At 39.8% G+C, this 22,296-nt stretch overlaps 1 protein-coding gene and 2 gene segments (V, D, J or C); 2 read left to right on the forward strand and 1 right to left on the reverse strand.

The window, feature by feature from the left end:
* The first annotated feature begins 321 nt into the window (after positions 1-321).
* Positions 322-1,902, forward strand: LOC130180719 (Ig lambda-1 chain C region-like). The segment is given in 2 exon segments: positions 322-456; positions 1,320-1,902. A coding segment is annotated over 1 exon segment (312 nt).
* On the forward strand, positions 1,807-4,873 carry LOC130180370 (immunoglobulin lambda constant 6-like). The segment is given in 3 exon segments: positions 1,807-1,830; positions 3,441-3,600; positions 4,302-4,873. Coding segments are annotated over 3 exon segments (507 nt in total).
* A 2,991-nt stretch (positions 4,874-7,864) lies between these two features.
* On the reverse strand, positions 7,865-21,216 carry LOC130180227 (serine/threonine-protein kinase PAK 2-like). Of its 4 annotated transcripts, XM_056393658.1 has the most exons (16): positions 20,953-21,216; positions 20,744-20,854; positions 15,514-15,707; positions 15,310-15,416; positions 14,754-14,901; positions 14,631-14,647; positions 14,418-14,528; positions 14,034-14,157; positions 13,855-13,918; positions 13,690-13,738; positions 13,167-13,279; positions 12,941-13,058; positions 12,172-12,271; positions 11,853-12,049; positions 10,957-11,094; positions 7,865-10,112 (listed from the first exon to the last, which is right to left on the reverse strand). In XM_056393658.1, exons 3-16 carry the CDS (start codon positions 15,689-15,691, stop codon positions 10,026-10,028), a joined length of 1,551 nt encoding a protein of 516 aa, XP_056249633.1. In that variant the 5' UTR covers positions 15,692-15,707; positions 20,744-20,854; positions 20,953-21,216; the 3' UTR covers positions 7,865-10,025. The 4 variants fall into 4 exon arrangements, with proteins under 4 accessions (XP_056249633.1, XP_056249631.1, XP_056249632.1 ...); XM_056393656.1 differs by lacking the exon at positions 20,744-20,854; XM_056393657.1 differs by lacking the exons at positions 20,744-20,854; positions 20,953-21,216 and adding an exon at positions 17,682-17,912.
* Between the last annotated feature and the right edge of the window lie 1,080 nt (positions 21,217-22,296).

Raw genomic sequence — 22,296 nt, forward strand, 5'->3', positions numbered from 1 at the left:
ATTTAAGGATTAGTTTGTGTCCACTGTGGTTGGTATGATGTGTCTGTTTGTCTGCCTTTAGTGTTTACTCTACATTAATCATATATTTTAATGATGCTTAAAATGAATCATTATCATTAAAAGGATCATGTTCATTTAATCACGTATCAACTGATATAAAAATGTCAAAAATGTGACTTTGTTACAAGGAGACTGTGATGGTTTCTCTGTCAGGTTTAGAAAAGTTAAAAAAAACTGAAGAAATCATCTTAATTTATACATTATTTTCAATCTATAACTTTAAAAACACTTTGTAGATTAAACTAGTTTATATTTTATTGAGTTATCAGAACAAGGAGAGGTTGTTTTGAGTGGATACAAGCTTGTTCACAGTGCAGGAGGTTTTTGTACGGCCACTTCATGAGTTTGTATCACTGTGGTGGACTTTTGGTGGAGGAACCAAACTCGTCATTTACTGTAAGTATAAAAATTTTCTAATTTCTACGTCATAAAACATTATATAAACATTCACATCAGAATGTGATAAATCAAACATTTATTTCACGGTATCTAATGTGATTTGTATATTTTCTGTAATTTATCACATCTGGCTGATGTCACTTTTTCTGTAAACATTTTACAAAGATTGATATTCTTTAATTGTCGATGGCTTTTATAGATGATGGTATGGTTAGGTCTACGCTAAATAATTAGAAATTTCACATATTTTATTTTAAGTGAATATTTGTTCAAATGTGTTTGTAAAATTTGTCTGGGGAACATTTTTCACGTTTTAAAAATTACATCAGGTGTCTTATTTTTCATTTTAAAGTTGAAAAAGTTATTAAAATAAAGAAGTGATGGAGTTCATATGTTCATCCAGTATAGGTTTAGTTTGTGTTCACAGTTCATTAGTTTGATGTGATGAACAGGAAGTGAAACAAACAAATGACAAAGTCTTTATCGGTGTACAGACATGACTCTTTTTTCCACATCAAATTCATTGCAGAGATGAATTATTAACTGTTACACATTTTAAAACAGATTCACTTAATGATCATTTATAACAACATTTACATCTCTGTCATGTTGCATGTTAGAATGAATTCCTGTAGATTTATGATGAGTCCAACAGTAGAATATTCATTAGTTTTATTTGTTAAACCCTCTCTTCCTCTCATTCGCTGCTTCCTCTCCTCTGTCTGATCACAGACACATAAAACACAGCTAATCCACAGTAGTGTTAACCTCTGTCATGTATGATAACTGTGTCATGTTGAGCTGTCTGTCCTACAGTGGAAGTTAATCTGCTCCTTGTGTGTCTCTGCTCTCCCCTCCAGCTGGCTCCATGGTCAGGCCCTCAGTCTCTCTGCTTCCCCCGTCCTCTGAGCAGCTCTCCGGGGGCTCGGCCATGCTGGCCTGCCTGCTGACCGGCTACTCTCCTCAGGGAGCCGTGGTGAGCTGGGAGGTGGACGGTACAGAGGTGACAGACGGGGTCCTGACCGGCTCAGAGGAGGAGAAGAGCGGACGCTACAGCAGCAGCAGCACCCTGAGCCTGAGCCAGGAGCGCTGGATGGAAGGAGAGCTGTACTCCTGCAAGGTCCTCCATCATGGCCACAGCCAGATCCAGTCCCTCCGCAGGAGCAAGTGTCAGGGCTAGAGGGTCTGACTGAAGCCCAGGACAGGAGCTGTGTCTGGGGGGAGCAGGAGGAACACCCCTGCTGCTCTGATCAATATGAGTTTTAATGTTTGTAGAGGAAAGTGAAGCTTTGTGTGACAGAGAACAACACTGCTGCAAAGTGTTGGACAACAACAAGTCAGAGAGTAATGTGCAGAGCTCAGCAGCTGGATGTGAGTGTGCTTAATAACTGTCATGTTGATGACTGATGTTTTTACTAATAAAGCTTGAACCGATGAATAACATGATGAAGTCTTTTGGTCGTTTATCTGATGAAGAATAATAAGAAATTGAATTGTTTTATAACTTCAACTGATTCTCGTCTCTGTGGAGAATGAAAAGTTTGGGATTTAAATGATGATGTAAAAATAAATGTTGTTACTCTAATTGTCCCAAAAACTAAGGAATTCATATTTTTGTTGTGATAGGAGAAGTAGACAAGCAATGATGTGAGTTTTCTTTGAAATGAGACAAAGATAAAAATAAAACTAAGTGAACAAATAACATTTATATCAGCTGTTGACTTTGAATATGAACAGAACATCATTATATTCTTACATTATCTTTGTTACAAAAATATCCTCGTAAAGGTTGAATTAATCAATTAGTGTGAAAGTGTGTTTAGTGCTTGGTGAGGTGACTGTCAGCTCTGTGTTCAGTGGTCTGTGTCAGAGTCTCTTCCTGCTCTAACGGCTCAGTGTCTCTGCAGTCTGACTGAGGGAGGTTTTTGTACGACTACAAATCACTGTGTGAACACATCACCACTGTTTATTTCATGAGCACTCTGACAGTAATAAACTGCTGCATCTTCAGTCTGAACTCCACTGATGGTGAAACTGAAGTCAGAGCTGCTTCCACTGCCACTAAACCGAGCTGGTGTTCCTGATTCACGTGTGCTCACATATTCTATTAGGAGCTTTGGAGCCTGTCCAGATTTCTGTTGGTACCAGAACATAGCTTCAAAAGTTCCATCATCATCAGAATATGAGAAAACATCTTGGCTGGTTTTACAGGTGAAAGTGACAGTGGATCCTGGAGTAAATGTCTCTACTGGAGGCTGAGTCACAGTCACCTGACCGCTGCATCCTGCAGACAAAAACAAATTATTCATTTATCAGCAGAAAGAAATGAGAGAAAAGGCAGCACATCACGTTTCAAATGTTGCTGAGTGAATCAACCTGTAAAACAGCAGCAGGCCAGCGTCCAGATCAGGATGGTGATGAGAGTCATGGTGGTTGTGCTTTCTGCTGTGTTGACTGACAGATCTGAGTCCTGCACTGTTCAACTCACAGGACTATAAACCTTCTCAGTTCACTGAAGGATCAGCTGACGATGCAAAGCCTCCTCTCTATGGAAATGATTTCTCTGCTCTCAACAGACTGAAGGCAACGTGGGACACAACATCAGGAGAAATGCTGCTTGGATTTACACTAAATATGATCTTAATGGAAGAGAAGGAAATATTTATATTAGAAGTGCAGTTGAGGATTTAAGGATTAGTTTGTGTCCACTGTGGTTGGTATGATGTGTCTGTTTGTCAGCCTTAAGTGTTTACTTTACATTAATCATATATTTTAATGTGGTTTAAAATGAATTATTATCATTAAAATGATCATGTTCACTTAATCACGTATCAACTGATATAAAAATGTCAAAAATGTGACTTTGTTACAAGGAGACTGTGATGGTTTCTCTGTCAGGTTTGGAAAAGTTCAACTAAACTGAAGAAATCATCTTAATTTATACATTATTTTCAATCTATACCTTTAAAAACACTTTGTAGATTAAAGTAGTTTATATTTTATTGAGTTATCAGAACAAGGAGAGGTTGTTTTCAGTGGATAGAAGCTTGTTCACAGTGCAGGAGGTTTTTGTACGGCCACTTCATGAGTTTGTATCACTGTGGTGGACTTTTGGTGGAGGAACCAAACTCGTCGTTGACTGTAAGTACCAAAGAATTTTATATTGTACAACATATAACATTTATAAGTTTTATCAAATATTCATGAGACTGTGATTAAGTTTGGTTTTTAAATGTTGTTGATCATTTTTGTTATTTATCAAGAAAAGCTGATCTCACAGTCTGATGACTTATTGTCTGCTTCAAAATGTTTGACAGTAAAATGTTTCGTCTTCAAACCAAACGTCAAAAGTTTCATTTAGTTTTCATTTATTCCTTTTGAAAAATAACAATGTTGAACTAAAACCTGATGTGGATTCCTCTTCAACACAAACATGATTTCATCAGTAAAAGCAGCTCAGCTTCGTGCTCACGCTTCATTCATTTTCCATGTGCTGAAAAGGAAGTGAAAGAGACAGATGACAAAGGTTTGAACTGTCTTCACATGAGTGTTTCAGCTCTGTCACTTTAAACAGAGAAAATCTTCACAGGGATGAGTTATACACTGTCACACATTATCAAACACATGTGCAGATGTCATCAATAATCATTATCAATCAGCCTTTACCCACTTGAATCATGTGGCTGATGGTCTGATGCTGAGTGATTTATGAGAGCAACAGTAGAACAAGTTCTTCTGTTTCATTTGATCAGATACAAGAAATGAGCAGTATGTCGTGTTTCTTTATGACCAAGCCTTCATTCTCATTCCTTTGTCTTTTCTCCCCCCTCTCTCTCCTCCAGTGGGGGTGGTGCGGCCCACCCTGACCGTCCACCCCCCCTCCGTAGAGGAGCTGCAGAAGGGCAGTGCCACAGTGGTGTGTGTGGCCAGCGGAGGCTTCCCCTCAGCCTGGAGGCTGGGCTGGAAGGTGGGGGGCAGCAGCAGCTCCTCAGGGGTGTCAAACAGCCTGGAGGACCTGGGGAGGGACGGCCGCTACAGCTGGAGCAGCACCCTGAGCCTCCCTGCAGACCAGTGGAGGAAGGCGGGCTCAGTGAGCTGTGAGGCCGGTTTGACTGGACAGAGCCCTGTCACTCAAACCCTGGAGCCTGACCGCTGCTCAGAGTAGAGCTTCAGCAACATTTCCTGTCTGGAGGTGATGCTGCTTCTTTGATAGAGATCTTGATGAAGATACAGATCTCCTCTCTTCACATATTTCTGCAGGTTTCACAGCTCTCTACTCATTGTTTTAGTCTGTATGTTGCTTTCTTATACTGATCTTCTGCATATTCTGCTTCATGTTCATTACTCTTCAAATTTAACTAAATCTTGAAATATGGCATAAACATTTAATCATTGAAATAAAACTGTGTATTAAAGTAAATCATTATCTCTGTTTTTCTTTTACAATATATATTTTATGAAAAATACTTTCTGGATCATTCCAGTATCATAATTGATTATATATTAATATTACAGGAGACTTTATTACTTTTAGCCAACTTTTAATTAGAAGAAACTACATTCAGAGTCCAAAATCATTTGAAACTTTAAATATTATGCAGTTTGCAGTTTGAACTGTTGCTATTCAATACTTATTATGTAGCAAAGACGCCATTTAACATTTAATTTATTCTAACAAAATAATTATTTCAGCCTCGTCATAAACAGATGGAATCAAATTACAATTATAAGTATAAAACTGTATGTGGAAAAGTGCCAGTGAGTTCGTTTCAGTTTTATTTAGGTTCATTGTGGTTCTGCTTGATGACTCTTGTGTTGTGTTCACTGAACCAGTTCTCCTCCTCACAGTGTCTTCACCAACCCTCTGCACCTGCAGCAGGCTGTTTTCACTTCAGTCAAACTGAAGGAGGTTTTTGTGTGACTCTATATCACTGTGTGAAGCCATAATTGCCATTATCACCAAAACAGTAGTAATCTCCAAGATCTTCAGCCTGAACACCACTGATGGTTAAAGTGTAGTGAGAACCAGATCTACTGCCACTGAATCGAGACGGAGTTCCTGAGAATCGAAATGATGCAGTGTATATATATATATATATATAAGAGGCTTTGTAGCCTGTCCAGGTTTCTGAAGGTACCAACTCAGCTCAGAACCAATATCTGAACTCCCTGTGGCGCTGATGGTCACAGTCGCTCCAAGACCAACAGACTTGGATTTGTCAGTCTGAGTCACAAAACTGCTCGCAGAAGACTTTGAAATGAGAAATGAAATATCTTGAGAAGAAATGCTTGAAGCCTTTTCAAGAGAAATTCAGGTTATAATAGAAAAGAAAAATAGAAATCACAATTAAATAAAAAATAAAAAGGAAAAATCTGACTATTTCTGCAACAAACATTTTCAAAGTCTCTCACCCTGACTCAGAAAACCCAAGACAACAAGCAAAGTTATTGGCGACATCATCCTGATGCAGTTTACAGTGTGAGTGCATGAAAACAGTTCAGACTCTGTGACAGAAGAACTTAAACTCTGATGAGCAGTGATGCATAAAAGTCATGCAAAGTACATTTAAGAATGGAAACACACCTGTTCATGTGAAACAGAAACAGCAGTATTCTGGATCAGATCAAGTCTGTCTAGAAAACTTTTACATTCTTGCACATGATGTCTCATTAATAGGTGCATGGCTCCCTTTGCAGACACTACATTTTATTTATTCAGTTCTTATTTTTTTGATGTTGTAGTTATTTTCAAAATTTGTCACCCTGATAAACTGGATCCAGGGGCTACATTTATTAGGATAACTAAAAACTGGCAGAATTTGTCACTTGCTTGCTAGCATGCTAATATGAGCATTTAGGTCAAAGCCTATAAGTACGGCCTCACAGAATCGTCTTGTTGATAATCACTGAGGCTTTTAGGTCATATTAGTCACTACTATATACATATTGTGTATTTTATTAAGACCATACTCATGAGCCAGACCAGTGAGGAGAGACAGAACATGTAGCTAGCACTTGATTGCAACATAGAGGAACTCTTTCTTTAGACACAAACCTAGCATGCTATGCATCAACTCTCTAAGTACTTTTACTTTATCAGAAATACGGAAGATATATCTGCCATGCGTTCTGAATTTTGTGTTATTTCCTTTTCATATGTACAGTATAGTACAACACTCAGTTAACTGAAGATTGTGTGTTGATAGAGGAGAAATACTGTAAAAGTATTTTGCATTCATTTCTGATCTGAGCCAGCCTCTTTCTATTTCTAAGAGAGGAAGACCATTTGCATAACTGACCATCTGAAGCACTAAAGGGGAATTAAACCTGAGTGTTAGGCACATGAAAATCTGACTTTCACTTCCTCTCTGACTGAAGATGAACATGGGAAGTTTCATAGGTGGTGGTTGTGCTTTGATTAAGTGTGTTCAATGTTCAGGTGAACGTTGGTGCATGTCAGAGTCTCGCCTGGATGGGCTGTCGATCCTGCGAAAGATAAAACATATGCTATTATACTGTATGTTATAGTGTATATTATATATAAAAGACAATACAAAAATTGAACAATATAATCCAACACAGAAACTCTGTATCAGTTAGCACAGAAAGATTAGTTAGTGCATTGGCTACAGTCAAATGAATCACAGTATCTCAGCCTGAATGTGGATTGACAGCATCATCAGATTGACAGTATTTGTGTGTAAGAAAAAGAATAAAGTATAGTAAAGACTTAATTTCTTAAAAGCACAACAGATATTCAAACTATCTGCCATGGGTGAGCACACTTGCGCCTGTGACAATGAGTTTGTTTCTGCCAAATAGAGATGAATACTGCCCTCTGGGGTTAAAATAGGACGTTGTAAATTAATTTGAATCATGCACATCATGGATGGATTATGAAATAATCAGCCCCTGGACACAGACATGTGAGAAGCCCCCCATCTTTCCTTTATAAGAGCAAGATCCCCAGGCCCTGTGTCCAGCAGGCATATTCAATAATCCAGACTCTTCTTAGGTCCATCTTTATTAATAATTTACATACTGTATGGATTTTATTCAACGCCAGAAGTCGGTGCTTTCACGATGAACAGTAATGCATTCCTTAATTCTCCAATCATTCATATTACATGTGTAAGTGGAATGTGTTCTGGTCAAATGGTCAAATGCCACATAATGGTGTATCCCAGACTGTTCGTAGTATTAGCAAGAATTTGTGTCAACCCATTGAGTACCATATGAGTGGGTTTTACTGCATCATGCATCTGTTAAAAGTACATTTAATAAACGTTTTCTGCTGCGATTGTCTGAACTTGCTGTAAAATGAGGTACAAACCAAACTCATCTGGTACTCTAAGCAAGTTAAAACAAACAATCATTCTCAAATACAGATTGACTCAGCTCCGGCTCGAGTTTCTCAGGCTTATCAATACATTTTATGATTTGGAGTTCATAATGGCACAGTTCAGGGAACTGAGGATGAATTGGTACACAAAAACATGCTAAAAAAATGTCTTCTGTTGTGTTAGTTACAAATATAAAACAATGATATACATACTTTTTAAAAGCCGTTAAAAAAAAAAAAAAAATACAGGACATTACCAATATGTAATATACAAAAAATGCAAAGTCTTCCTCCAGTTCAACAGACAATTTCATACAGTATTTGTGTTGTACTCACCCCAACACACTGCCAGTAAGGCTTCTATTGCAAAAGGCAGAGATAAAGACAAACAGAATATCCAGACAAAGCATCAAATTGAGAGAAATGTGGCAGGTACAGTAAGCCCGAGCATTCAAGGCATTTTTCAGTGTTCATAGTTTGCATAGTTTGTAGAAGAGCCTGAAGAGGGATTTTGATAGCAGAGGCGTATGGAGTCTGAGTCGAGATGATGATAGTGTGTATTTTGGTGCCTAAACAGCCACCAGAAGGTTGAAACCACTGACATTTTTCATCTACCATTAGAAAATAATAAAAGCAAAAACAGACTGCAAAAAAGAAAAAAAAAAAAAAAAATCTAAAACTTGAATCCCACCCTTTTACTGGAATGGCTTGATTTTCACTGAGATACAGGGTCAAACCAGGACACTGGTATGGCTTTTCCACTGCACAAAGACTGCACTGTCCCATGCCAGGCCACAGTGCAGCACAACTTTAGTACACTGTAGTTTTCCAGGCTGCTTTCAGACCTAATGGACCCCCGTCAGAATGCGCACATGTAACCACAGCAACAGCAGCCATGGAAACCAGTTGCAAAAGTTCCATTCTCTCCACACACCAAAATTCTAGATTCCTCATGATGAACAAGTTCGCTCATGTCATAAAACTTTAATCTCAAACAATCCCAAGTAGAGTTGATATGATTAATTGATTAAACTATTTTGATAAATGATTCATTTAAATTTAAATTCTTATCTCAAATATTTCCCTTTTTTGTGGAAAACAAACATTTACTTTTACCTTGCTGGGCCTCAAAAATTTATTCAAATGAGATAATGTGAAGTGAAGATTAGATCCATCTATGTTTATTCAATTGAATTTGTTCTTGTGTTCCTGTATAATTGGGGAAATTATACATAATATATTTCATTTAGCTAACAAGCTCATTCATGAAACTTAAACTATGTCCCAATTTCATACTACATGCTACTGCTATACAGTATATACTACATACTAATCTTTATAGTACACTGTCTTTGCAGTTAGTATATGGTAAATCAACATACTTAACTGTTTAATCATTACTGGAAATTGTGATGTCAATCACACCAAGAATAAAATACCACCTCCAATTAAACTTCACAGAGAAACAGCAGAACATATAACAGTTTTTTTCTGTTTGTTTTTTTCCAGCTATGCGCAGCTCCTCCATTTCCTTTGTGCATTGCATTGTAAGCAAGTAGTGTTCATCAACAGCACACTGAGAAATCAAGGGGTCTTTTTTTTAAGTCAGCATACTGACTGTTTTGAGTATAGTTAAGTTTATTTCGGCACTTTTCAGTAGGAACATACAACATAAACATGGCCTGCTTATAATTAGTATGTAGTATGGAGTTGAGACACAGCATTGATGTCATCCATAGCTTACCATAGCCCCCCCTGTCCCTTCTCTTCCTCTAAGGAGTTCCTCATTTCCTCTGTAAAAGCAACTCTCAGGAGCTTTGTGAACTGCTCTTAAGAGGAAACTCTCAATAGGAGCTTTTAGTGACTTTAGGGGGGACTCCCAGTGGTAAGATAAGATCCTTTGTGAATGTGAGCCTTGGTGTGTAAAAAGTCTTGAACCTGTGCAACAATAATCCCACATTCCAGATATGCATAATAACCAGCATTTGCAGCAACAAATAGAGAACACACTATGGCCTTATGCAGATTTGAACTGAGGCTGAAAGGTAAGATAAATATGGCTTCAGTACAGAAACACTGGGATGAGTGGAAATGCATTTTATGACCCTTTTGAAAAAACACAAACACTAGCAGGTCTGATGACCACCATACGTAGACCAGTAGAAGATGCTGGCTGGTTTGGATGTCATTGGCGTTAGGTCTTAAAGTCTTTAGAGACTGGGATTTAGCGGTTGCTCCTCATGGCCTCCTTGGCTGCCAGGATGAGCGGGGTGAGGCTGGACAGAGGCTTGGCCAGCTTCAGGAATGGATGCTACAGACAGACAGCCAGACAAAGGAGTGCACACATGAAATACCATAAGTTGAGGAATGAGGTGAACATTTTTGGAATCAATCAAACATCAGTTACCTACAAAGAGTAAAAGACAAATAAACATGTCGCATTTTACACTCTCTGGTTAGTTGTGAAGATAAAATTTTATCTTTATTTTATCTTTTGGTTTTGGACCGTTGGATGGACACAAGGAACTAGCCTGTCCTGGTCCAAAAGCGCCAAAATCCACCCACTAGAAAGCTGACTACTATAACACATTATAGTCATTATCATATACCTATTTGTTTAATCTGTACACAAACCAAAGTGCGAGAGTGACAGTTTGTCATTTTACAGGTCTTCATGCGCTGGACTATCTCTACCCAGGCAACCATTGGAAAAGTTACTCAATGTGTGCTAAGCTAAGCTAACCAGCTGCTGGCTCCAGCTACATACTTACCCTACAGACATGACAGAGGCATCAATCTTTTCCTAAAATCCTCACCAAGAAAGTGAATGTGTATTTCTCAAGATGCCAAATTATTCTTTTAAAGCATTTAGACTCCATTTACACTTTAACAATACAATTTCATTAGCCAAATATATGCCTCTCCCATGGTTTTAATTTAAGATTTCTCTATAATGCTTTTGTTTAAATATCATACAGATACACCTACAACTTACTCTGCAACTATTTTAATAATGAATTCATGTTCAAATCACTCTGTAAACAAACATGTCAAGAATCTTCTGGTTTCCCCCTTTTGGATGTGAGGATTTGCTGATCGTATGCAGGAGATATATTGATATGTTGAGGCAGTATGAGCGTGTAGGCCTTTTCTACCTGTAGCAGTTCTCTGCCTGATCCTCGTTTCTCCACGTCCATCTCCAGACAGCGGGACAGGAAGGATCTGAAGACAGGGGACAGCTTCTCTGGACTCTGCAGCTCAGGAGTCCCATTGGTGGCAATTAAATACAATGCCTAAGAATAGCACAATAGCATGGTAAGAAAAGCAGTATAATATCATCTTGAAGCATTCCAATAATAATTTAGTTTCTTCAGTGTTAATCCTTGTAGACATTAACTGTTTAGTATCTCCAACATTAATAATTTTATATATATCTCTATAATGCTCTAATACTAATGATCAAATGTGAAGCTTAACAATCATAGCTGGGAAGCTGCGATACAGACACAGAGGTAGAAACCAGACACAAAGCTAAGAGCTGATGGGAATGTCATTAGTTATGCAGGTTTTTTTTTTGTCATAAACTGAAGAATTTAAATTTTGACCTCATGGTGGTGCTAGAGGACAAGTCAGGGGATCACAAAGTCACTGTGATTCATTTTTTACGAGATGTAAGAGATTTTACTGAAATATGAGGTCAATAAATTGATTAGTCTATAGTGACAAATCAATTTCTCACCAACAAGTCTGATGATTGATTGTTGAAGTCATTTATCAAGCCAAAATGGCAAACAGAGTCTGGTTCCAGCTTCTCAGACGTGAGGAGTTTCTGGTGTTTTTCAGTTTCATATTGTTAAATATCTTTAGGGTTTAGATTGTTGATCAGACACAAAAAGCAATTTTAAGATGTTGCCTTAGGCTCCTGGAAATAGTGATGGTTTGTTTGGTGATGTTTCACAATTTTAATGAAATTTCATAAACTAAAAGATTAACTGAACTCACAAACACCGAAACAGCCGTTTGCCCATTCTTCCTCCCAGCACACACTCACCCTGAGAGGGTTCTCGTTGAGATATGGAGGCTCTCCCTCCACCATCTCTATGGCCATGATCCCCAAAGACCAAATGTCCACTTTGGGTCCATAGGCTTTCCTGGTCACCACCTCTGGAGCCATCCAGTATGGAGTCCCCACCATGGTGCTGCGTTTGCTCTGCTCCGGAGTGATCTGGGCACAGAAGCCGAAGTCAGCTGCAAAGAGAGAGAGAGAAAAAAAAAATATGGGTTGAGATCATTTTATTCATGTTCCTCATCAGAGTTAAGATATGTGTCTGTGGATCTGTGCATGTTTTTGCGTGTGCTCTCTCTCTCACTGAGCTTGACCGATCCGTCCATTCCCAGCAGTACGTTGTCACTCTTGATGTCTCTGTGGATGACCTGGTTGGCGTGTAGAAACTCCAGAGCCTGAAGGACCTGAATGCGGAGCGGGAGAAAGGTTAGCATCCCCAAAAGTTGATGTACTGTTTACATAAGTGCCACAGACAAACATATTTTAAAAAATGTAGGCAGATTTGAATATTTTCTGTAAGTTCTGGTAGAGACAAAAAGATGAGAGCCCCCGTGTGCTGAGAGGTAATTTCATAGAATTTGTTCATTATAACAAAGAAGTAAAATAACGCTAGTACTACTTAAAAGCCTGCAAATTATTATTAAATCCCAAATCGGGTTCTCTTTTTAAAGAGAGTACAAAAACAGACATATACAGTCTATACATAGACAGACACACATTAATTCATGGGGAAATACTGCAGATTTCCACTGTGGAATACGATTTGCAAATTGTGTGGTAATTTTTGACCCATGTTCATCATCACGCTTAAAGACTAACACTGAAAGTTGACCATGGAAATACTAAAAAAATACCTAATTTCCTACTCTCAGACACTTGATAAACACAGACTCTTGCCTATAAATGAGTCACAGGAAGACATGAGACGATTAAGCCCCAAGTGGTAATATTGTAGTGGAAGTGTCTGTCTCTACTGAGCCTATCAGTGGATTTCCTGAATTGTGTGACACTAGTGCTTTGCCAGGTCTTCACTGATATCTTCTGTAAGCTCAGCTGTCTGAGAAGAGTCCCACCTCTCTGCACACAGCGGCGATCTGAGCCTCGTCCATGCACGTCTCCGTCACGACATCAGTTAGGGAGCCACCAGCCAGGTACTCCATCACCACAAATAGCTCATCTCCTACAAGGAAACTAAAAACGCACACATGGATGATCTGATTCACAAGGCAGTGGACTCACACATTATTACAGATGTGAACTGTATGTTTGTCTGCATAGGATGTGTTAGGTTGGTGTTACCTATCTACGAAATTGACAATGTTGGGGTTCTTCAGCTCCTTCATAACCAGGATCTCGTTGATAATCAGCTCTTTCTTTGGCTGCTTCTGCAAGTTGATTTGTTTGATGGCCACCTGTGAAACACAGCATCCTTTAAATGTGGTACCAAAGACACACATAGATTATCTGGGTGACTGCAAGATACAACTAATTCATTTGCCATTTGTTTGCATAAATTGAACACTGATATTTGGACTGTCAAATTCAGAAGACGTAAAGTTGCCAAGACAAAGCATGGATAAATAGGTTCCCTAGACATGTGTCTTGCATAGAGCTGTATTCCTCTGATAAGGGCTGAATGCCGGGAACTGAGGTCCTGGTATTTCCCAGTAATTCTCGCCAAAATCATCTCCGCTTTCCCAAGAATAAATTCCTGCTGAGTCCTAAGATTTATAGCATGTGTGTGTTTATGTCTGAAAACTGGTGTGGTTCAGGAAGTGGTTTAATTTTCAAGGGGAAGAGACACAAGATGAAGTCACCTTACCTCTTGTCCTGTGGCAACGTCTATGGCTGTGTAAACAGTGCCAGACGCCCTGAAAGTGGGAAAACAGTGACAGGTGAAATTAAAGGCCTTTCCTTATTTTTTCCTACTACTGCTATTTCTTTCCAGTCCAACACAATTCAGTGTTGCTTAACCTCCCACACTCACCCCTGGCCGATCTTCTCATAGCGAGTGTATTTCTTCTTAGGATCTCCAATGCTGACAATAGTTCCTAGGAGTCACCAAAAAAAAAAAACTGTTAAGTCAGCTCTACTGGAGCCAAAAATAGAAGTGGCTCTGCCCGCACTGTGTCATTTTCAGTGTGTAACTGAGTGTGGTTTGCATACTTAGTTTCTCCATGATCTCCTCATCAGTCATTTTGCCTCCCTTCTTTTTCTGTTTGTCAGCTGCCTTCGAGGCGGCATCTCCCTCTGGAGCAGGGAGTGGATCTATCACCGACCTCGTGTACACCTGGCGCAACACGGGAAAGACAAATTTCAAGAATACTGACCTTAGATGATCTTTCATTTTTAGCTGTTTGTAATTTTTGGCGATTGGATATTCAGTTTAATTCACTGTAATAAAGATGAAAATTTTCTCCGGGTAACAGTTTCAGCTAAATGCATAAAATAAAATGTTAAAGTAGGTGGTTTTATATTTTCTACTTTTGTAAATATTGTACAAATAACACTGTGTTCTCTAACATCACAATCTTTCCCATCATGACTCACTGATTTTGTGTGTTCTGGCCGTGGGGCCACAACTGGAGGTGGCGTATCGTCATCGTCATCATCGTCACCATCCTTGCCACCTGACGGGGAGGTCACTGTACCCTGCTTACCCTGCAACAGCAAACATATGCAGATAGAACAGAATGAAATTCACTGAATGTGTTCAATTTGATGTAATGAATCAGAGTGGAAGTAACGAAAGGAACTACTCACCGACTGTGAGTCTTTATCTGAAAGAGATAAAACAATACAAGAGGAAGTGTAAGGACAGAGGAGTGAGTCTGCAGAGCTACAACACTGGACTTTTATTTGTCTGCTGAGTGAAAGAAAACTGACCCGAGGCGGAAAAACTGAGGTATTTCTGTTTTCCACTGGTGGAGTCATAGAACTTGAGAATGTCGAGGACGGCCTGAGGATTCTGTTTCTGTTCTGATTTACTGATGTTAGAGGTTTGAAGGAGACGGGCCCACTGCTCCGGCATGCCCTGGACAAATACACACACACACACGCACTTAAAAACGTATATAGAGATCTAAACATAAGAACAACAATAACACAGGTGATATATCCAGATGACACGGTAGTTTAGTAGAAGAGTAAAAGAGGTAATATCTAATTATGTTTAATTAAAATGCTGTTCAATAATGATTTTAAAAGAAGATCACGTTTCACAAAAATAACACAACATACACATTATGCCAAAAACCTAAGACACCATTACCAAAGTCAGCCAAGCATGTTAGGCTAAGCTAAGCTAACCGATTCCAGCTACATATTAACCATACACACATGGGAGTGATATCAATCTTCTTTAAATCTAGGCAAGAAAGGTCTGTAAAATGGTTACAAATATAAACAAGCATTTTGCACAGTATCAAGGTGAGGCACTTACAGTGAACTCTCCAGTGACGGCATCAAAACCCACATGGATGGTGTGTTCAAAGTCCGACGGGGAGGATATCTCAGGTCTGTCCTTGTCCCGGTCCTTCTTCCTGCCTCCTGCAGGTAGAGGTCAAGGGTCAATATGTGGGTCATCCAGAGCCATGCACACAGTCTTTTACTGCATGTCTGTGTATATATGTGTATTCTCCCTCACCTTTCTCAGAGGCAAACATGGAAATGATCTTGTTTCTGGATTTCCTCTCCTCCGGTACAGACGGCAGCGGCCGAGAGCTGTGATTGGCTGACTGGGTGTCCTTGGCTCCTCCTCCTTGGCTGCTCATCCTGACAGGGGGGGCGGGGGGCTTGTCCTCACACACTCCGCTGTCACACATCTACACACACGTACACCTGCAGAGTAGGGATAAGATGCACAAATTTGAAGGCATTCAAGACATGCAGCAAGTCTGTTCGCTGCATGCGCTCAATCACTGGTTCACCTCTTCCTGTTTTTTGGGGTTTTTTTTTTTTTTTTACAATTTCACAATGCTAGTCAAAGCATGACATGTTAGCCAAAAATGCTACAGTGGAACAGCTGCAAGAAAAGCTTCGCCTCTATTACACACAGAAAGAAACAACTGAACACCAAATTAAGAAAGACTCACACAGACCTAACTAATCCATCCAGGCCGCAATCTGTGGAGCAGCACTGAGTGCTGTAGCGCAGGGAACACAGAGTGTGAGAGCAGGAAGCGAGGCTGAATGGTCAAAGTGACGTGTTGAGTCTCGTTCACGTTTACAGATGAATGAGGAAGGAAAGGAGGCAGTAAGACAGAGAGAGAGAGAAGAGCGTCTTAGATTGAGTGGGTGACTGAGAATGGTATGAGCGCAGTAAGACGGAGAAAGAGAACTGAGTGTGTGACAGTTTACTATCTACTTTTCAGATTATGATTTTACATAAAAGAACCTATTATAAGCCTGTAAACTACAGTATTTTGTTATGAACTATTCCAGTGGTTCATAAACCTTTTTGGCTTGTGATCCCTAACAAAAAACATTGTCTTGGGTCCCCTTGTTTATAGGTTGGCAGCAGTTCCACCAAAGAGACATTTCCCTTTTATACACTTCTCAGATGGTTTAATTCAAATAACTGTTTGAGGCTCAAAGAGGGTTGAATTGCCGAAAAACATGGAGAGAAATTATATTGTCACCTTTTGTTGGGGGGCCTTACCCCCAGGGTGAGAACCACTGGACTTAAACTGTCAAACTGTATTTAAAGATTCATGTATGCACAACCAGTTGCCAGAAAACTAATGCAGTCTAATACACCAGTCCTGTAGTAAATCCTCCTTTATGAAAGTTATAATGATCCGTTTTTACTTGAAACTGTTTCTGAAAGGTGTTGGTTCAACTGTGTGATCATTTTGGAGATTGTAGTTTAGGGTTAGCTGCATTATACTGAGACGTGTTTCTGCGATTTGACCTACATTCACCAATATAAATGAGATGGACAAAATAATAGAAACACTATTTTTTCTGCAGAGTGAGTACTTGAATGGATGACTTTCATCTGCAATTGTACTTTAACACTGCTGAACTGTTATTTTTACCCATGCACAGGATTTGAGTTTCATCCATTACCCTAATATGGTGAAAACTGAGACAGTAGACACTCATGCACACATACAGACACACAGACACACAGACACACATGAAACTGTCAACCACAAAAGCACTTCTTACAGTCTTGCAGAGCAAACAGTTTGATTAATTCTGAGCTGTTGCTGCCTGCATTCTTGGTGACATCACAGCACAGGAAACAGGAAGCAAACAAAGGTTCCCTCACTTCCTGTGTCTGACCGCTGATGACACAGCGTGTATTAAACGTGGATAAAGAAACGCGGCTCAGGTACGTATGCCTATGACCTCTTCTTCACATATTAACCCTCCTCCTGTCATGTCACATTCCAACTGCGAAGATTGATACAGATTCTACACACAACATTAGGCCTTTGACGTCACTTCACTTCTGCTTTGCCCTGTATAATAACTGAGGTCCCTGACCACAAACTGACGACACATCAGCACTAACTTGACTCAATGTTACATCATTCCTCTTCCTACATTATTTCTGAAACATTCACTGCGCTGTACGTCTGAGTCTATGATGGGAGCTATCCCAGCTGGCAGGACGGCTGTGTGCTATCTGTAGTGGCGTTTCACACTTTAGATCATGAGCGTAAATCTCAAATTTTCCAATGTGGCAACCCCCCAATATTATAAACCACATCCCGAGGAGCTTGTCAACCTACCGAAACAGAGACACTTTCACCCCCAAACTTTCAGTAGTTTCTCCTTTTTCATCTGAAACTGCCAAGTACTCACCTGTTTGTCGCTTCTTCTGTGTCTTACAGAAGACCAGCTAAACAATAAAAGTATTCCCGTATTCCCAGCGAGTGTGTGCACCTCCTTCCCCAGTGATCATTTATCTACTTAGCTCTCACAGTTTACTTTCCCGTCTTTCTCCCTTTTCTCCCTTCTTCAGGGCAGGTCTTAGCAGGCCGCCTCATTCCTCAGCGATCTTGGATGGAACAAGTGTATTCTTGCCCTGGCAGGATAAAATTAGCCTTAGCCTCAGCCTTAATGTGCATTTTAAAAGTCTGTGTGTGTGTGTGTGTGTGTGTGTGTGTGTGTGTGTGTGTGTGTGTGTGTGTGTTCTGGACTGAGTGTTGGGTGCTGGCTGGCCAGGCTGAGACAAGTTGTCTCTCTGTAGGAATTCCATAGCTGCAGGGCTGCAGCAGGCGTGTTCTCCTGTTCATCTCACACACACACACACACACACCCACGCATGCATACACACACACACACACACACACACACACACACACACACACACACACACACACACACACACACACACACACACGCACAAGGCTCCTTCTCATGCAGGGAGCCCATCTCACACACACACACACACACACATTCCCTGCCCTAAAGCACACACTCCCCTTTCCAACAGGGCCTCCATTGTTAGCACTTGAACATCCATTATGTAGCTGTGAGCTAAGTTACTGAGAACAGCAGCACAAACTTTGAGGGAAGCAGGCAGGTGCACACATCAGCACTGCGGGCTACATGCTTGTGCCCACACTCTGTTACTACTGGCATGAGTAATGGATTAATTAGCTTGCCTCTCCACAGAATCGCACATAAACTCCTTAAAACAGAGCAGGCTAGGCTAGCAGTTCCCTCCTGTTCCCAGTCTTCATGCTAAGCTAAGCTAACCGGCTACTGGCTGTGGCTACAAACATGGACATTTCTTATTTTTAAATGGACATGGGCCAAAAAAGATTTGAAGTGATATTTTTAAAAGATCATCTCAATAATTATTACCCTACTCTCTATCCCTTCCTGGTGTGTAGGGCTGCAACTAATTCATATTTTCATGATCAAATAATATGCTAATTAATTTCTTGATGAAGGGTTTTGTCTATAAGATGTAAAAAACAAATAGTGAAAACAGTCCCAGAGCCCAAGTGACATCTTCTAATTGCTTGTTCTGTCTGACCCGCAGCCCAAAACCGGAAGATACTGAATTTTCAATTTGTAAATAAAAATAGAGAAAAGTAGCACATCCTTACATCTGAGAGGCTGGAACCAGGAAATACTTAGTGTTTTTGTTCAAAAAGTGACCAAAATGATCAATCGATTGCTGTCAATCTACTAATAGATTAGATGGCTAACAGTTTGAGCTCTACTGATGTGGATATGTTCCTTTTGCAAATGTAGAGTGCACATTTCCTTCACATTCCTGTCTCTGAGCCTTTATTTTTTTTCTAATTTATTCTCTCAAACTCCACATTCTTGGTAACCAAACATACTACTTCATATCCAGGCAGCCGCCAGCTGCATCTCTCATCTGTCCTCAATCCACAGAGGACATCATCGCTGTGCGTCTGAGCCTGTCTCATCACTCTGCCCTTTATAATTTCTATTCCTCATTCGCCGCGCTCTCGTTGTGTCAGGGAACTTTCTATTCCCTGCGATTGGTCACCGTCAAGGGAAGCCCACTTCCTCATCCTGGAACTCCCCGAGCGCCAAAAGAGGTCACAGGACCAGGCCTGCCAACCAGAGTGCTGCAAACACAGCCGCCGAGGTGTTTACAGGAAGTGGACAGCAAGCCTTTTGTATTTGGCTTCTATAAAAGGAAATTCTGCGGAGGACTTCCTGGAAGGAGTGATGAAGCTGACACACACAAACCACTTCCACCCCCTTTCATTCAATGACACAGAAAAATAAAATATACACAATTTAACATTAAAAACACTCAAACACACACACTCTGTCTGAGCTCAGTAGCTTCTACAGTCACTTCACTGATTATGGGTCTGGTAGTGAATGAAGCATAAACACACTGCCCAGCTGCACACCCACACTGAGCACCTTATCCTGTTATTCAAACAGCTGCCTCACCCCTGTGTCAACATTATGACTGATCAAAATCACCAACCTGGCAACCTGAGGTCTCAGGCAACTGTCAGAACTTGACTCCACAATTTGGACCAGGTACACAAGCAGCCTCAGGACTTACAGCATGAACGACAGTGGTTCAGTGTACCTGCAGGATTAGCAGTCCGGACTACTAAATCGCAGTCACAGATTTAAACACTGATTTGATGTGTAGGATTCACAGGCAACGCCAGAGCCAAGATTTTAGAGCTACTGAGGTTTCTAAGACCAGACTCTTCCTGTGAAACCCATACCGTTCCAATTTTCCAGAGCCAAAAGCAACATATTCAAACAACTTGTTTTGGCTGATCAACAGAACAAAATCCAAAATCCAAAAGTATACTTTGTCACTTAACACACAAGGCAAAAAAGCAGGTAATCGCCACATCTGAACAGCTGGAGCAAGCAAATATTTACAATAATTTGGTTATCAAAGTAGTTGAAAAGAATAACAACAATAACAGAATGACAAGACTAACGGTAATTTTAGATCTGAATGCTGTTTAAAACCTGTTTACACTGCCAGGACTACAATCCTGGTGGAAAAATACTGACATTTGATTTTTATTCTCCTTTTTTGACATAAAACATCCTAAAAAGTTACAAAAGTGATCATTTTTCAAACCCTGAGCTGAAAATTGTCCATTAATCCACACAGCCATGTATTGTAACTTATAAATACACTATATTTTACTGTGTGTTTCTGTACAGCTACTTTGTCTTCTGATTGATCAAATCACATTTTATTGAACCAGCTTCTGAACCACTTGTCAGACATTTAAAGGCCCATTTATGTCATGTCAGACCAGCCTCCACCGGCTGTTATCGCAGATGTTTGATATAAACATTGCATGTTATTACAATACTATAGTGTCCCTGTAGACTGTCATTACTTTGGTTCAAATTAAAAAAGAAAGCAGACCACAAATCCCACTAACCCTAGGATCTGGATCTCTCGCCTGCTGTACTGTATTTTTATCCCCTTCAGAGACAGGAAAAGTATCTCCGTGACAATTATGGAAGACGTTGCCTCTGAGTCTGAATGCTTCCTGTGCAAAATAAAACAGTTAGTGGTAAACAAAATAAGCAACATATGTGTAAAAACACACTTGGACTGGCTGTATTGTATGAGCAAGTCTAAACTCACCGGTTGCTGTCAACCGCAAAGTATCAGCCACACTCTGGTCAACTCCCGAAACTCCGCCCCGTTTCTACAGATTTTCAGTCCGTTTAAAGTCCAGATTTGACGCTGAGATTTCACCAACTTTCCCGGTGATGTGAAAAACTTAAGGGACTTCTAACACACGGCACCTTGTTCCCGTTTCTCTCCCCTGAGTGCTCTCAGCCTGGTTCTTTGCTTTGCCCGGGGAGGAACCTGGCGAAGAGGAAGCGGAACGTCGTAGAAACAAACCGAGGAATCGGAACCTCACGGCTTCCGTAGCGCTCATTGGGCAAAACTCAAAGGGCGCGTAAAACGCAGCTGGCTATACTGAAACTGCTCTTGTGTTTACATTAAAAGTTAATGGTCGCAACACCGGAAACAAGGTGTCCTTAATTTTCAGATTAAACTTTAGCTGCTCTGCAAAGATAACTAATAATAGCAATATTTATTTTTTCTATGACGTTGGTAAAAGAGCCTGCAACAGTTTTTTTTTTTTTAGAATTTTAATTATTGATTAATCTTAACTAATCAATCATTTATCTATATATACTCAGCAAAAAATAAAAGGTCACAATTTCCCAGAGCCCAAGGTAATGTATTCAGATTGCTTGTTTAGTCCAACTTAGTCAATTTACAATGTGAAAAATAAAACAGAGAAAAATGCATTTGACCATAATATATTCTGCATTCTGCTTGAAAACTAATTCATTGAAAGTTACCAAGTAATTTTCTGTTAAGTCAATCAGCAGCTGTATGATTTGTATATAGACAATGCATGGTGTTATTCATTTGTTGTTGCTCTTTGTATGTATCTATTTTCCCACCTACTTAATTGTAAATAATAGTCATATGCTTATGTTTACTTATGTTAGTTCAGCTTTGTTGTCCTTGTGTTTTGCTGTATGTCCATGTGTATATTTGTGAACATTATTATGGTTACTGCGTGTAAGTATAGCGAGCCACTAGAAACGAGAGTCCATTTCCTTGTGTGTGTTCACAAACTTGGCCAATGAAGCTGATTTGGATTTTAATTGTTACTTTATAAAGTAAACTGGCATTAAAAAAACAATTCTAAACACTAAATTGCTTGTGGAAAAGATAAGAAAAGAAAAGAAAAGAAAAGAAAAGAAAGCAGGCCTCAAATCCCACAAAAACTAGGATGTGGAACTCTTGCCATCGTGTTAATACTGTGTGTTAGTACTTAGTGTAAGTACGTACGTACCTTAATTTGTCAATGAGAAATTTAAATAAGATAACCTATCTTGCTCAACTCAGCCTCTGCACTGAATTTATTTTAACCATTCAAAACTGTAGCAAACTGGCAGGTAT

The sequence above is a fragment of the Seriola aureovittata genome, chromosome 13 (genome assembly GCF_021018895.1).
Source record: "Seriola aureovittata isolate HTS-2021-v1 ecotype China chromosome 13, ASM2101889v1, whole genome shotgun sequence".
NCBI classification, from domain to species: domain Eukaryota; kingdom Metazoa; phylum Chordata; class Actinopteri; order Carangiformes; family Carangidae; genus Seriola; species Seriola aureovittata.